This window comes from Tachysurus vachellii, chromosome 3, assembly GCF_030014155.1.
Source record: "Tachysurus vachellii isolate PV-2020 chromosome 3, HZAU_Pvac_v1, whole genome shotgun sequence".
NCBI classification, from domain to species: Eukaryota; Metazoa; Chordata; class Actinopteri; order Siluriformes; family Bagridae; genus Tachysurus; species Tachysurus vachellii.
This window is the reverse complement of record NC_083462.1, coordinates 17,256,428-17,271,724: the sequence shown is the minus strand read 5'-3', so window position 1 is coordinate 17,271,724 and position 15,297 is coordinate 17,256,428. Positions and strand designations below refer to the sequence as shown.

General features: G+C 38.0%; 1 protein-coding gene across 4 annotated transcripts; it reads left to right on the top strand.

The window, feature by feature from the left end:
• The first annotated feature begins 3,940 nt into the window (after positions 1–3,940).
• asb2a.2 (ankyrin repeat and SOCS box containing 2a, tandem duplicate 2) lies at positions 3,941–10,580 on the top strand. Of its 4 annotated transcripts, none has more exons than XM_060866075.1 (10): positions 3,941–4,107; positions 4,937–5,252; positions 5,815–5,937; positions 6,025–6,194; positions 6,294–6,449; positions 6,643–6,888; positions 7,008–7,179; positions 7,272–7,842; positions 8,791–8,944; positions 9,631–10,580. In XM_060866075.1, the coding sequence occupies exons 2-10, from the start codon at positions 4,960–4,962 to the stop codon at positions 9,771–9,773; spliced, it is 2,028 nt and encodes a 675-aa protein (XP_060722058.1). In that variant the 5' UTR covers positions 3,941–4,107; positions 4,937–4,959; the 3' UTR covers positions 9,774–10,580. The 4 variants fall into 4 exon arrangements, with proteins under 4 accessions (XP_060722058.1, XP_060722060.1, XP_060722059.1 ...); XM_060866077.1 differs by lacking the exon at positions 9,631–10,580 and adding an exon at positions 9,128–9,604; XM_060866076.1 differs by having other exon boundaries at positions 3,948–4,091.
• The last annotated feature ends 4,717 nt before the right edge of the window (positions 10,581–15,297 follow it).

Sequence of the window (15,297 nt, the reverse complement as noted above, 5' to 3'; positions counted from 1 at the left end):
GATTATTGGTGTTTGTTTTTACCATCACACACAATTTATTTGAGACTGCGAGGTGCTTTAAAACTATTTATTTATATGTTTGTTTGTTTGTTTGTTTTTATCGTTTGTTTGTTTTTAATCTGTTTTTGTTTACCAGTCACACACAATTTGAAAGTGTAAACAAAAAAACAAACAAGAACATGTATTCTGTTTGTTTGTTTTTTTTGTTTAAACTAAAGCCTGATGTGTAGTTTTAGTTAAAATCATGTAAAATATATATTTATTTAATATGTAAGCAAGTTTTTTTACTTCAGTATAATGAAATATATAGATATAGAAATATTATAAAGAATCAACACAAAACATTTTAGTTTGTCTGTTTCTTTCTTTGGTTGTTCGATTGTCTGATTGATTGTTTGTTTATTTGTTTGTTTACTCTGCTCAGCGTGTGCGAGGCGTAGCACTCAGATGGTGCATCTCCTGCTGAGAAATGGAGCAGATGTCAATCAGAGGTGTTTGGATGGATGGACGGCTCTGCACGAGTCCGTGTCCCAGAACCAACTGGAGCTCTGTGAGGTTTTAGTAGAGCACATCAGCTCTCGCAACATCTACGGAGTCACATCGCTGTTCCTCGCCGCTCAGTGCGGATGCTTGGAGCTGCTCGTCTTCCTCATCGCACTGGGTTTGTAAACATCAAGCAGCTCTTGTTCTAATGCCTTACAGTTTCTATAGTAACAGCTCCTTCACAGGGTCAGCTTCAAGGTGGAACTGTAGCAGGACCTCGACTCTGTCTCAGCATGCAGGGGTTGAATATTTTGCTACAACAATGCCGTGTTTTGTGCTCGTACAGGTGCTCATGTAAACACCCAGGCGAAAGACGGAGCCACAGAATTGTATGTGGCATGCAGGAACAATCACTCAGACGTGGTGGAGTTGCTTCAGTCTCACTATGCTGACGCCAACAGACCGGGAAAGGACGGACTTTTACCTCTTCATTTAGCAGCGAAACACGGGAACAACAGGTATAACACAAACAAACACAAACAAACAAGCAAACACAAACAAACACACAAACAAACAAGCAAACACAAACAAACACAAATAAAACAAACAAGCAAACAAACAAATAAGCAGACAAAAAAACAAACAAATAAGCAAACACAAACAAACACAAACAAACAAATAAAGAAAAAGAAACAAACAAAACAAACACAAACAGACACAAACATGACAAGTCAAACTGTAAAGCTCAGATTTCTGACTCTGATTCTTAGGTCTACTGAAAAATTCTACATTTTTAATCTGATCATTTAAAGCCTAGTTTTTAAAGAAACAACATTTGGTGATGTACTGTACAGGTACAGGTACAGATGTTTTTGTGAATGTTTTGGTAGAAACCAGGTTCCTCAATAGTTCTCCTTTATTAGATGATTCTAGCTCTGTAAAGAAGATAAACTTTACTTAATTATTGTGATGTTTAGTGTTGTTTTGTGTAGTGTTGTGTAGTTTTGCATAGTGTTTTGTGATGTTTAGTGTAGTTTTGTGTTGTTTTGTAAACTGTTTTATAGTTTTGTATGGTGTTGTGTGGTGTTTAGTGTATTTTTGTGTTGTTTTGCGTTGTGATGTGTAGTTCTGTATGGTGTTGTGTGATGTTGTTTTGTGTTGTTTTGTGTAGTGTTGTGTATTTTTGTATGCTGTTGTGTGTTGATGTTTAATGTAGTTTTGTGTTGTTTTGTGTAGAGTTGTGTAGTTTTGTATGGTGTTGTGTGATGATGTTTAGTTTAGTTTTGTGTAGCGTTGTTTTGTGGTGTGTAGTTTTCTATGGTGCTGTGTGATGTTTAGTGTAGTTTTGTGTTGTTTTGTGAAGTGTACTCTAGTGTTGTGTAGTTTTGTATAGTGTTGTGGAATTAATAATCTGCTGTTGTCTCCTCTCTGATAGATTCTTGGTTTGTTCCCTTTCATGTTTTTCTTTTCTTCTGATCCTGAACCAATAAATTATTTTAAATAAATTATTAAAATTTCATAATATTTTAGTTATTTATTACAGCTGTAAGTTTTAATCATGACCTTTACACTGAAAAAAAGACAAGTTTGTATTTCCACCTCAGTTCCTGAGAAGCTTTGGATGTTCCTCTTCACCATTAACCTGTTTCTCCTCTTCCTCTTCCTCATTGCTTCCTCAGAGTCTTCTGCAGCTCTCCAGGTTGAGAATCCAACAGCTTGCAGGTGTAAAAGGATTGAAATGTATCAGGAACCTTCCAGAAAGAATAATCCGCTTCCTCAACCACAACGAGCAATGTGAAGATGTACTTTAATCTCCTGAAGACACACATCCAGACTCACTCACTATGACCTCACTCACAAAAATACATAAATAAAACACCTGACAGGTACAGGTACAGGTACAGGAGCAGGTACAGGTACAGGAGCAGGTACAGGCACAGGTACAGGTATAGGTACAGGTACACAAAAAGGTACAGTACAGGTACAGGTACAGGTAGACAAACAGGTACAGTATAGGTACAGGAACAGGTACAGGAACAGGTACAGGTACAGGAACAGGTACAGGCACAGTACAGATACAGGTACAGTACAGGTATAGGTACAGGAACAGGTACAGGTACACAAACAGGTACAGTACAGGTACAGGTACACAAACAGGTACAGTACAGGTACAGGAACAGGTACAGGTACAGGTACAGTACAGATACAGGTACAGTACAGGTATAGGTACAGGAACAGGTACAGTACAGGTACAGGATTAATCTGACACTGGAGACTCATTTAGTTCCATTTCATTCCCTAAAACTTGTAAGAGCTGCTGCTATAGAAAACTAATCAACACTTCTGACCAATCAGAGCATACAATTCAGCAGTACTATGGTGTCCTGAGTATTTCTACAAAGGTCTTACTGTGTGTGTGTGTGTGTGTGTGTGTGTGTGTGTGTGTGTGTGTGTGTGTGTGTGATATAATTTTAGCCAGATGATGGAGCTCGAGTTATAATATATAAATATATCTGATATAGAGACACGCTCACATATTAGGTGTGTGTGTGTGTGTGTGTGTGTGTGTGTGTGTGTTTTCAGTTCATTTCTACACATTTTACATTTCATTAAAACAAACTCTGTTGTGTTTATTTGTTTTCCTGCTTTTAATAAATCCATTGTGTTGATGTGTATCACAATACTTATTTAACCTTAAAATATAAAATTTTCTGTATTTTAATTAAACCAGAAATGTTTTATTTTAAATTTCAAGAGCTAAAATAGCAAGACTGTGTCTCAATCCGTGCTCTAGTTCACTGGTCAGGGCTCTGATCAGGGCGTCGGCCAGTTTACGTTGTGTCTCAGTCCGTCACAAAAATATTTTTTTATCGTGAACTTTATTTGAGGTTGTCTTGAAGTGTGGAACGAGTTTAAAAAGTCCACTAGCGAGCTTACAGTCCTGCTCGAAGTAGCATGAGAGAAAGGTGTGTGATGAAGTGAAGACATTTCTAAGAGGCATAGGAAACTAAAAGATTTGATATATTTGGGTTTGTACACTGACTGATGAGGAAATGGAGTCATCAGTGTCTCAGTGTGTGGTGAGTCTGAGTCCTTACCAGAGCCACAACTCCTCTACACAACTCCTCTATGTTACACACTCGTTCCCAGAGAGCAGCTTGAGAAACATTTCTAGACATTAAGTAGAAAACAGGGTTCTTCAGGTAGCTTCATGTTAAAGCCCCACCACCTAATTGTGGCTCTTCAAATTCCTGTCAGTTTGTGTGTGTGTGTGTGTGTGTGTGTGTGTTTATGCAGCCAGAGTGCAGCCCAGAGTTTGTGTTGTTTATGTCTATCTGAGCACTTTGTTTATTCCCAGCAGTATTACTGTATTTCCACCACTATAAGCCCCCTCCCCACTCGCTAGCCCACACATGCCTCACTGTCCTACATGTAAGCCAAGTAAAGATGAGTTTGGGTCACAGGTTTGTTTACGACATTTTGCAAACAGATTGCTTTTGCAATAGCTCTTAAATGTATAATCCAGCTCCCCACACAGATCACTCAGCAGAGACGCTTCCCAAAGAGCACAACCTCTACACAAAATCTCTACTTTGTCCAGTATCCAGGTCTGTTTTCACTCGGGTAGGTCACAAACTCTATCATTCAGCAAATGCTAAATTCTCCTCAATTTCTATAAAACTTCTATATTTTCTTCTAGATGCGTCTATAATTTCTATGTTTAAGTAAGTTCTAGATTAGCATGGTAACCACGAGCATTCCTCTAAACACCTGATCTGGCTAATTTATGGAGTTGTATGAGGTCCAGAGTTTGTTCATCATAGCATGCATTATATTTTTAACAGCTTTAATACAGATAAGAGCAAACGTTTTCCTCCATAAAAATCTAAGACATTAAAAATGAATTTAAATGAAATAAATTCTCCTTAACATGAAGAAAAGTTTGGAGGATCTAAGAGCTGTATTATTTAACCTTGGATCATGTTCAACCTGCTCAGAGACAGCAGATCTCAATGAACCTGTACTTCCTCGGTTAAACAATTAAAATTAAAACGGTGTTATAAAAAATGATGGAAAGTTCTAGAAGGCAAATTTTACTGATCTTCTGAAGCAGTATAATCCATCTCCAGCACTTGCTTTACTTGAGCCAGGTCGAGTAAAGTCTGCTATGAGAAATGTTTTTTTTGTAAAAATATTTTATACATTGTCTATTATAATTATTATTTTTTTATTAATTGTTTGATTAATATTTTTTACTGTTTATCTTCATTGTGACTCCTATTTTTTTCATTTTTGAAAATCAAATCAAACTCAAACTCAAATTAATTTGACTCAAATCAAAAAGGGACATATTAATAAAGGTAACGTTTTAAAATATTTTTTCAAATTCAGTTGTTTAGCACTGGAGCAAAAACCTTTGCAATCTAACCGAATTCATGTGCCACATTTTCAGGATCTCATCTCCCCAGGTAGACGATGGCGGCTGCACAGGTGTCGGCCCCAAGCCTGACGACTTCCTCTGTGGACATGGAGGACTACAGCGTTTATGCTAACATGTCTGAGGAGCAGCTCCTTCAGCTAGCTATTGAACAAAGTCTCGCTGATGCTAATACTCAGCAAATCTGCTCTCGGGCCCCAAGACAGATAGCTCAGTGTTCACATATCTCACAGTCTATGAACATACAACCTCCTGCAAACCCACCTGCTAATCCACCTGCTAACCCACCTGCTAACCCACCTGCTAATCCACCACTCAACCTGTCAACAAGGTTAATCTTCACAAAACACTGTTAGCGCTTTTTCACTAAATAAGAATGCGGTGCAGCATATGAAATGATAACAGTAAAACCAGGAATATAATGTCTATTAAAGTTTCTATTAAAGAGTTAAATGCTTCCAATTCCAATTTTACTTATTTACCCACAGTAACGCTTCAATTTCTTCCAAATCCCAAATGGCTTCCTGCTTACAACACATGTTTTCTACATACGGTAATGTGTACTACCTACCTAGTGCACTACTTTGCACAATTGAACATCACTTCAGATACAGACGCTTAAAAGGAGCAAAACTGAAAAAGTCATTGAAACTTTCCTCTATTTACATGAATGAAAAAAGTATTGGCACCCTTGTCTTGCCTTTAATGGTTTTCACTGTATTAGGCAGCAGCAGGTTATTTTATATCAATTACCATTTAATAATCTTGTCCACCGCTAGTCAATAACCTCTAGAGTGACTAATGCCAAAAAATCAGCATATACATACTCAATATACAGAGCTACAAAGAGTGTTTGTAAAGTGTAGAAAGTGTTTTGTAAATCATCCTTACAGTAAGAACCAATCTTCAAGAATCACCCGAGATGCTCAAAACCATTACTTCAGAAAGGACAAGCAGGAAGTGATTGCTTGGACAAGACAAAATGGATTTCTTAGGGTTACTGTCGAACCAGTCAAGTGAGTATCTTTGAAAGTATCGACAAGACCCAAATTATCAGAAATGTGGCTAAAATTAATGTGTTGTTTGGTGCATTTTATTTGCAGGGATTTAGACCCTTTTCTCTCAGCAATTTGGAAAGGAGATGCTAAGGCGCTAAGTGCGCTAATACAAACCAAGTCCAGAAACCTTCTGGAAGCTAATCAGGAGGGTTGGCTTCCCCTGCATGAGTCTGCCTACTACGGCCATATTGATTGTCTAAATATTTTGCTAAGTGGTAAGTAGTCATTAAATAAATCAAATAAATATAGAACAGTCCTGTGTTTCCTGTGTAGAAGTCCATTTATCATGGTATTTGATTGTGTGATGCTTTTAGCCGAACCGGGGACAATTAACAGAAGAACCCTAAAGAACCAAACGCCGCTTCTTCTGGCCGTGACTCGCCGACATTTAGCTTGTGTCAGATATCTCTTGGAGAAAGGTGCTGATGTCAACCTGGCAAACATCCAATGGGAGACTCCACTGTACAAAGGCAAATACTTTTTAATGTAAATAAATGTATGCTAGCAATAAATCGGGGGTGGCATTGTCTGAAGCAGGATGGTACTAACACCATAGTTATTTCTGACAGTTTTTATAAATCATTGCTACATCAGGTGCTAAAGCTTTGGTGCACTGCTGTTAGGTCAATAAACATCTGTATATATAACACTGTATTTTTACAGCTTGTGAAAAGGGAACCGAAGAAGCTGTTGCTCTTCTGATAAGACACGGAGCATCAACAAACAAGGCAACTGAGCAAGGCTCAACACCATTGCATGAAGCAGTAGCAAGCAAAAAGGTGGAGATATGCAAGATGCTACTGCAAGCAAAGGCAAATCTGATGGCTAAAAACGTTTATGGCATAGATCCTCTATTCACAGCAGCTCAGTGTGGCACTTCTGAAGTTCTTAGCTTCCTGATCATGAAAGGTATGGAACAAACAAAAGACAAGGTCATTTAAAACGTGACATGTGACAAGTGAAAGTATGTGGCAACATTTCATGTTGCTCTTGCTAGTTTGTTAGTATTTCTGTTAATTTACCTTTAGGTGCAGACATCAACACTCAGGCTAACGATGGTGCTTCAGCCTTGTATGAAGCCTCTAAAAATGGTCACACAAAAGTTGTGGAAATACTCTTATCCAAAAGGGCTGACGTTAACAAAGCTAACAAAGCTGGACTACTTCCTATTCATGTTGCTGCTAAAAATGGACATGATGGGTTAGTGAAACAAGGTTCATGCTTTTATAAACTGATACAGAATTCATTTGATCAAGCAAAAGCTTAACTGCATGATTTCTTTTCCATATCAGAATTGTTGCCATGCTAATATCAAGAACTAGCAAGGCCAAAATAAAGCACTGTGGCATAAGTCCTCTTCATATGGCTGCAGAACGCAACAGAGACAATATTCTTGAGATGCTGATAGAGGGCGGTTTGGATGTCAACTTCATGCTGTCAGAGAATTGGTCCAAAATGTATGAGGATCGTCGAAGCACCACACTCTACTGTGCTGTTTGCAACAGTAATGTTGATGCAACCACAATGCTCCTGGAGGCTGGTGCGAAACCAAACTTGGACACTTTCAATCCTCTTCTTGTTGCTGTGAGGAAGGGCCGCATGGAAATTGTCAAGCTTCTGGTCGACTATGGTGCACATATCAACTCCATCCTTCCAACTCATCCTACCGACTTCCCGGCTGCTCTGATTTTTTGCCTGAACTACTTGCCAATGTTTAAGTACCTCATGGATAATGGGTGTGATGCCCTATCGTGTTTTAAGTGTGACTACGGCAGCAATACTCACCCACCCATTAAATCCAACAGTGATTGCAGGGACAGGCTATATTACATCAGTGATGAAACTCCAAACAGCAGCATACAGGTATATCTCTAGAAAAAATGTTGGGAAGTCCCAAGAGTCCATCCTTGGTATTTTAAATCTGTATCTTTTACCTGAGTGTAGGATACATTTAAGACTATATTTAGTGTACAGTCGTGGTCCTCTGTGTTTATTAATCTATGTTACATTCATGTTCCCAGTTAATACATGAAAAAAACTAAAGGTTTAAAGGATGTACTCAAAGTGTTTTAGACCTCAGCAGTTTACATTTCCCTATTTGTCCATCAAAACATTTTCCAAAGTAAGTCAGCATGTGTATTACATGAACTTCAGGGCTTGAAGTTGGGAACTTTCAGGGCTTGACTGGGAATGCTTACTGACCCCCATGAAAGTTACGAAAAAACATCAATTGACCCATGCCTGGGGGTGCAGCCACCAATTTGTGGCCCTTAATTTGGTCACATAAACATTACAGCACAGTGAAATTATTTTTCTTCCCATATCCCAGCTTCCTAACAAGCTGGGATAGGAGAGCAGGATCAGCTATGATACAGTCCTATAGAGTCCTAGAGCAAAGAGGGTTAAGAGCCTTGTCAAAAAACCCAGCTTAGCTTGAATCCTTGATTTTCTGATGAGTATCACAAAGCCTTAATCACTGAGCTAACACTGCCCTGCATAAGGGCAGGGTGGTGTCCTCAGGTGAGCATCTGGTGACCGAGCCACCCACATAACCTGGTCAGGCTCAGCCTTGTGAGCTCACTACCAGCATGAAAGTTGGTGATCTGATGCAATGCCAGCCAGATAACAGGTGTGTGATGGACATTCTTAGACTGACAAGGATTTTGCAATGACAATTTACTTCCCCAGGTCAAAGATACAAAAATATGTGCCAAGGCTGTTTCCTTGAGGTACCCTAGTGACCATCAATTGTACACATTTGAACTTGCTTGTTTATTGCTTTATTATTAAAAAAAATAATGACTCCAACAGTTCTGTGAGATGATCTCCAAGCCATCGGTCACCAGTTGGGCTGGACCTATCATAGACATACTGCTAGACTATGTGGGTCAAGTGAAGCTCTGTTCCAGACTTACTGAACACCTGGACAGTTACTGTGACTGGGCTCAAATCAAAGAGAAAGCAAGTATGTAAAATTCCAGTTAATTTGCAAACAATTTTCATTATAGACCCCTAAGAGCCATGTTAGTGTGTGGTACAGAGTACTCATTAATCATTAATAAGTTCTTTATCCTGGTCAGGGTGGTGATGGATCAAGACTTTATTCTAGTTATGCCTGGGAATACTTCTTGTTTTTTTTTGTTATCAGTCCATCACAGGGCAACATACCCTCATACCCATGGCTAATTACATGTTTCTGGGATGTGGGAGGAAAACAGAGAAACTGGAGGAAACAGGATACAGGGAGAACATGCACATAACTCCACATAGAGAGCAAATTAAGCTCAGGGTTGAACCAGGTGACCTGGAGCTGGAAATCTACCTGCTGCACCATCCATACTTCCTGTGGTATCCTCTCACTTTGGAAAAACTTGTCAGTAGGTGGATTAGTGGCTCTACACTGGCTCCAAGTTTGAATATATGTGTCCATGGTGCCCTGTGGTGGACTTTCCAGTGTTAGTGTTACATTCACTGGATAGGTTCTGAAACCACCCTGACCCTGACCAGATAAAGTGCTTGAAGATAAGTAATGAATAATTACCCAGAACTTATTTAGGTACCTGGGTTTTATATCATACCTGTACCTGGTAAATACTTGGCATTGTTTGTGATTAATGGGACTGTGAAGCATTGAAACTCTTATCTGTCCAGTGCTTCCTCGCCCCCTGATGCATCTCTGCAGGATAAAGATTCGTCAGCAGCTGGGAATCCAGAGACTAAGACAGATGAACAGTCTTCCTCTGCCTGGGAGGCTTATCAGGTTCTTACGGCATGAGAGAGAATTCTTTTTTTAATATTGTGTAAAAGGTTGGACTTTAAATGTGGAAAATAGTCTGTATTTTTCAGATGCTTCTATTTTTATGAATAATTGAAGCCACGGCTTTGCAACAGATAATATAAAGAAATATCCTGAAAGCTTCTCAAAGCTATTAAAGATGTGTAAATTCTCTTTTCTAATGTTATGACACAGTTGTTATTATAAATGTGTTTAGCCAAGCCAGCTGTTTTGTTTTATATTTCACATAAAATATTTTAAAATCTTTTTACACTTTATTTTATTAAATTTGTTTCTGATTCTGATCAGTAGATTAAAGATTAAAATACAAAGTTAATTAGTTGATTTATTATGGGATGCTTAGTCATTTCTCAAATTCTATTTTTTTTTTACTTATTTTCAGAAAGGTTAAATTTGTTTCAATACAAATTCAATTTACAGAACACAAAGTCGACTTAATCCAACTTTAGCACTAAATATAATTTAGTGCAGCAATTTAAGATTTATTCTTAATAAATATTTATATAAATAGTTTGAACCACAGCAATGGAATATCCATTAATAGTTAGTGCTTCCAGCTAGTCAACATTAGCTAAATAAACATGAATCCAATTCCATATGATATTTTACTACATTTATAGTATAATTAATCTAATGTAGTATAATTATTATTATTAGAACAGGCATACATACGAAAGGTGAAGACTGTGTTATAAAAATAGCATTGATGTTATAAAATACATAAGGTTGTACTATATTCTGTGGAATAATGTACAGAAAGTGGATATTTGTATAATATTCTATATGATGCATGATTAAATGTTTGTGCGACAACTTTCTGGTTGATTGAATAAAATAAATTACTTTTTTCTTGTGTCAATCATTAAAATCTGTGCTGATCTAATGCTGTCTATTTAAAGAGTATTTTAAATATAGGTCTTGCTAAATATTTAATTTTATACTATTGGTATATATTGTTAATGAATAATTTAGTTAGCATATGTGTAAAATAATCAGTTGTATTCCCTGCGAAATAAATAACTAAAAATAGCTGCTATTTCACCTTTTATTAAAATTATTGAAAATATATGGATCCAGGAATATGCATGATTATTCAAATCCAGGAACAATTAGGATTATCCTGCTGTCATTACTCATGAAATCACATCACAGTCGTTAGCTAATAAATGACCTAATAAATGAGCATTAGCATTAGTTTCAGAATTCAGTATTACACTCTCAATTTGTGTTTTCATATTTAATGTGTTAAAATACAACATTACCACAGCAACTGTTATCTTCTCATCACTAGCATTAGCTAGCTACTGTAGCATTTAGGTTTAATGGCTGTTACCATACGAGGATCATCGTGTCCGGACCACTTCCAACGTACCAGCGAGGAATTGAAAAGTTCAGTAGACTTTTCGCTTTTAATGAATGTCTTCAGTCATGGTGTCAGGCTCAGAATCTACTCTTTGTCGATAATTGGAATGTTTTCTGGGAGCGTCCTAGGCTGTTCCGCGCCGACGGCCTGCACCCCAGCAGAGTTGGAGCAGAGATCCTCTCGGACCACATCTCCAGGGCACTGCACACCTTCTGACTGGTAAGCTACGCTTTAAATTTAAATTTAAATTTCAACAGCCCTTCTTCACCTCACCACATTGACACAAATGCACACATAGCTCACCCCATATAAACTGTGTCTGTTCCCCGAGCAGTGAGATTCAAAAGTAATTATGTGAGATGTTCTCGAAATAATCTTACTGTAATTAGACCAGAAAAATGCCAAAGAAACAAACAAAATCAGTTCCTAAAGTTTGGGCTTCTGAACATTAGATCACTTGCACCAAAAGCACTTATTGTAAATGAAATAATCTCAGAAAATAGCCTTACTGCACTCTGCCTTACCGAAACTTGGATTAAACCAAATGATTACATCGGTCTAAATGAGTCTACACCTTCAGGATATACCTATAAGCACGAGCCTCGTCAGACTGGTCATGGAGGTGGTGTCACCACTATTTTAAGTGATTACCTTACTGTTACCCAGAGAACACAGTATAGATTTAATTCTTTTGAAGTGCTCGTCCTCAATGTTACACTATCGCACATGCACACGAAAAAATCCCTGACGTCTCTTGCGCTAGCGACCGTGTATAGACCACCAGGGCCCTACACCGATTTTCTTAGAGAATTCACAGATTTTCTTTCTGACCTATTGGTTAGCTTTGATAAAGCATTAATTGTAGGAGATTTTAACATTCATGTTGACAACACAAACGATGCGTTAGGACTCACATTCATGGACTTACTAAACTCACTTGGGCTTAAACAAAACGTCACTAGAGCAACTCACCATCATAATCATACACTAGATTTAATAATATCACACAGAATAGATGTCACTGATATAGATATCATTCCTCAAAGTGATGACATTACAGACCATTACCTCATACTGTACACACTACCTGTAGAACAGACTAACTGTGTCTCACCACGTTATCGACTCGGTAGAACTATTACTCCGACCACTAAAGACAGATTCACAAATAACCTGCCTGATCTGTCTCAACTTCTTACTGTACCCTTAAACACAGACGATCTAGATGAAATTACTAACAGCATAGGTGCTACATTCACTCGCACATTAGACACTGTTGCTTCAATCAGATTACAGAAGGTTAGGGATAAAACGCTTGCACCATGGTATAATAGTCATACTCACACCCTCGAGAGAGACCCGTAACCTCGAGCGAAAGTGGAGAAAAACTAAATTAGAGGTTTAATAGAGGTTTTTAGAATTGCGTATAAGGAAAGTATGTCCAACTATAGACAGGCTCTAAAAGCTGCCAGGGCTGAGCACCTGAGCAAACTCGTAGAAAATAACCAGAACAATCCCAGGTATTTATTTAGCACAGTGGCTAGATTAACAAAACACCAGAAATCTGAACACACTATTCCATCACAGTTCAGTAGTGAGGATTTTATGAGATTCTTCACTGATAAAATCGAAAGTATCAGGAATAAAATAGGTGACACTCAACATATGAGAGCATCTAGTGACCCAGTCTCACTTAAGGCTCTAGACACAAAACTACAGTGCTTTACAAGTACAGGACAGGAAGAGTTAGATAAGCTTATTACTACAGCTAAATCAACAACTTGTTCACTAGACCCCATTCCAACTAAATTACTGAAAGAAGTGTTAAATAAAGCTGGTGAGCCTCTTCTTTATATTATTAACTCCTCGCTATCTTTAGGTTACATCCCTAAGTCTTTCAAGTTTGCAGTTATTAGGCCACTCATCAAAAAACCTAATTTAGATTCAAATGAACTATCAAATTACAGACCTATTTCACACCTTCCATTTATGTCTAAAATACTTGAAAAGGTTGTGTCTGTTCAAATGAGCTCCTTCTTACAGGAGAACAATGTCCTCGAAGAGTTTCAGTCAGGTTTCAGGCCCCATCATAGCACAGAAACTGCACTTGTGAAAGTCACAAATGACCTGTTCTTAGCTTCGGACCAAGACTGTATGTCCCTATTAGTCCTACTTGACCTTAGTGCTGCATTCGACACTATAGATCACAGCATTATCCTAGATAGTTTACAAAATTACACAGGGACAAGCTTTAAGTTGGTTTAGATCCTACCTGTCTGACCGATACCATTTTGTAGAATTAGATGGTGAACCCTCCAGTTTACTACCAGTTAATTATGTGGTCCCTCAAGGATCAGTTCTAGGACCTCTGCTCTTCTCGATATACATGCTTCCATTAGGGAACATCATTAGAAGACATGGGATTAGTTTCCATTGCTACGCTGATGACACACAGTTATATATCTCAACAAAACCAGATGAAATAGCTAAATTGTCCAAATTAACTCAGTGCCTTAGAGAGATAAAAGACTGGATGAGCTGTAATTTTCTGTTATTAAACTCTGATAAGACAAAAATACTAATTATAGGTCCAAAAACCAGTACACAGAGACTCTCACAATTTAACTTCCAATTAGAGGGATGTACTGTTACTAGTAGCTCAACAGTAAAAGACCTGGGTGTTCTATTAGACAGCAACATGTCCTTTGAAAACCATGTCGCCCAAACCACAAAAACAGCCTTCTTTCACCTTAGAAATATTGCCAAGCTGAGAAACATCCTGTCTGTATCTGATGCTGAGAAGCTAGTTCATGCTTTCATGACCTCTAGACTGGACTATTGTAATGCATTACTAGGTGGTTGTCCTGCATCTTTAATAAATAGGCTACAGTTAGTCCAAAATGCAGCTGCCAGATTTCTCACTAGGACAAGAAAGTATGACCATATAACCCCAATTTTATCATCTCTACACTGGCTAACTGTTAAGTTTAGAATTGATTACAAACTGCTGCTACTTACGTACAAGGCTCTTAATGGTTTAGCTTCCATGTATCTAACTAGTCTTCTAACAAGTTACAACCCTTCACGCTCTCTGAGATCCAAAACTCAGGACTTCTGGTAGTTCCCAGAATATCCAAGTCTACTAAAGGCGGTAGAGCATTTTCTTATTTAGCTCCCAAACTCTGGAACGGTCTTCCTGATAGTGTTCGGGGCTCAGACACACTTTCCCAGTTTAAATATAGATTAAAAACTCATCTCTTTAGTCAGGCGTACACATAACACATCCCGTTATATTATATTGTGCACTATTACACTAGACTTGCACATTTTTATGAACAGCAGATATGTTAATCCCTCTGCACTGATCTTCTCTTTTTCAACCCATGCTGAGACACCCAGACATTGTACCAGCTCCGATCGTCTTCCGTGCGATGAAGTTTTTGGACCTCCGCTGAGATGAGGCCGACTCTGTGAGAATCCTGAGACATCTACAGATCTACCAGCTCCAGTTGGACTCTGTGATACTAAGAGGAGATCTGAACTCCATGTGGTCCTTACACCAATACAACACTTGTCTGACTGTATATTTGTAATCACACCATCTAGTGTCACCCATATGAGGATGGGCTCCCCTTTGAGTCTGGTTCCTCTCAAGGTTTCTTCCTTTACCAATCTAAGGGAGATTTTCCTTGCCACTGCTGCCTGAGTCACCTCAGACTTGCTCATTGGGGATAAATACATATACATACATACGTACATACACACTGTGAACTATATATATTTAGAATTTTTATTATATTAATTCTCTATATTACTCCTTATGTTTATATTCTGTTCTATGTTTATGTTCTGTAAAGCTGCTTTGAGTCCATTGTAAAAAGCGCTATACAAATAAACTTGAATTGAATTGAATTGAATATGGCTGTGATGTGACTGGTTGAAATCTCCGAAAGGTTATATTTGGTGACAACTGAATCACAAACTGATTGCCCCACTCCAAAATCAGTTTCATAAAAATGTACTTACAACTATTATTTTAGTGCATTTTTACAATAATAAGAGGATAAAAAAGAGTTAAAAAGATAAAAAAATTTTAAGATAAAAAAGAGGAACACAAACCTATAAACTCGTCTGTCCTGAAGCTTAAAGATAAAGGCAG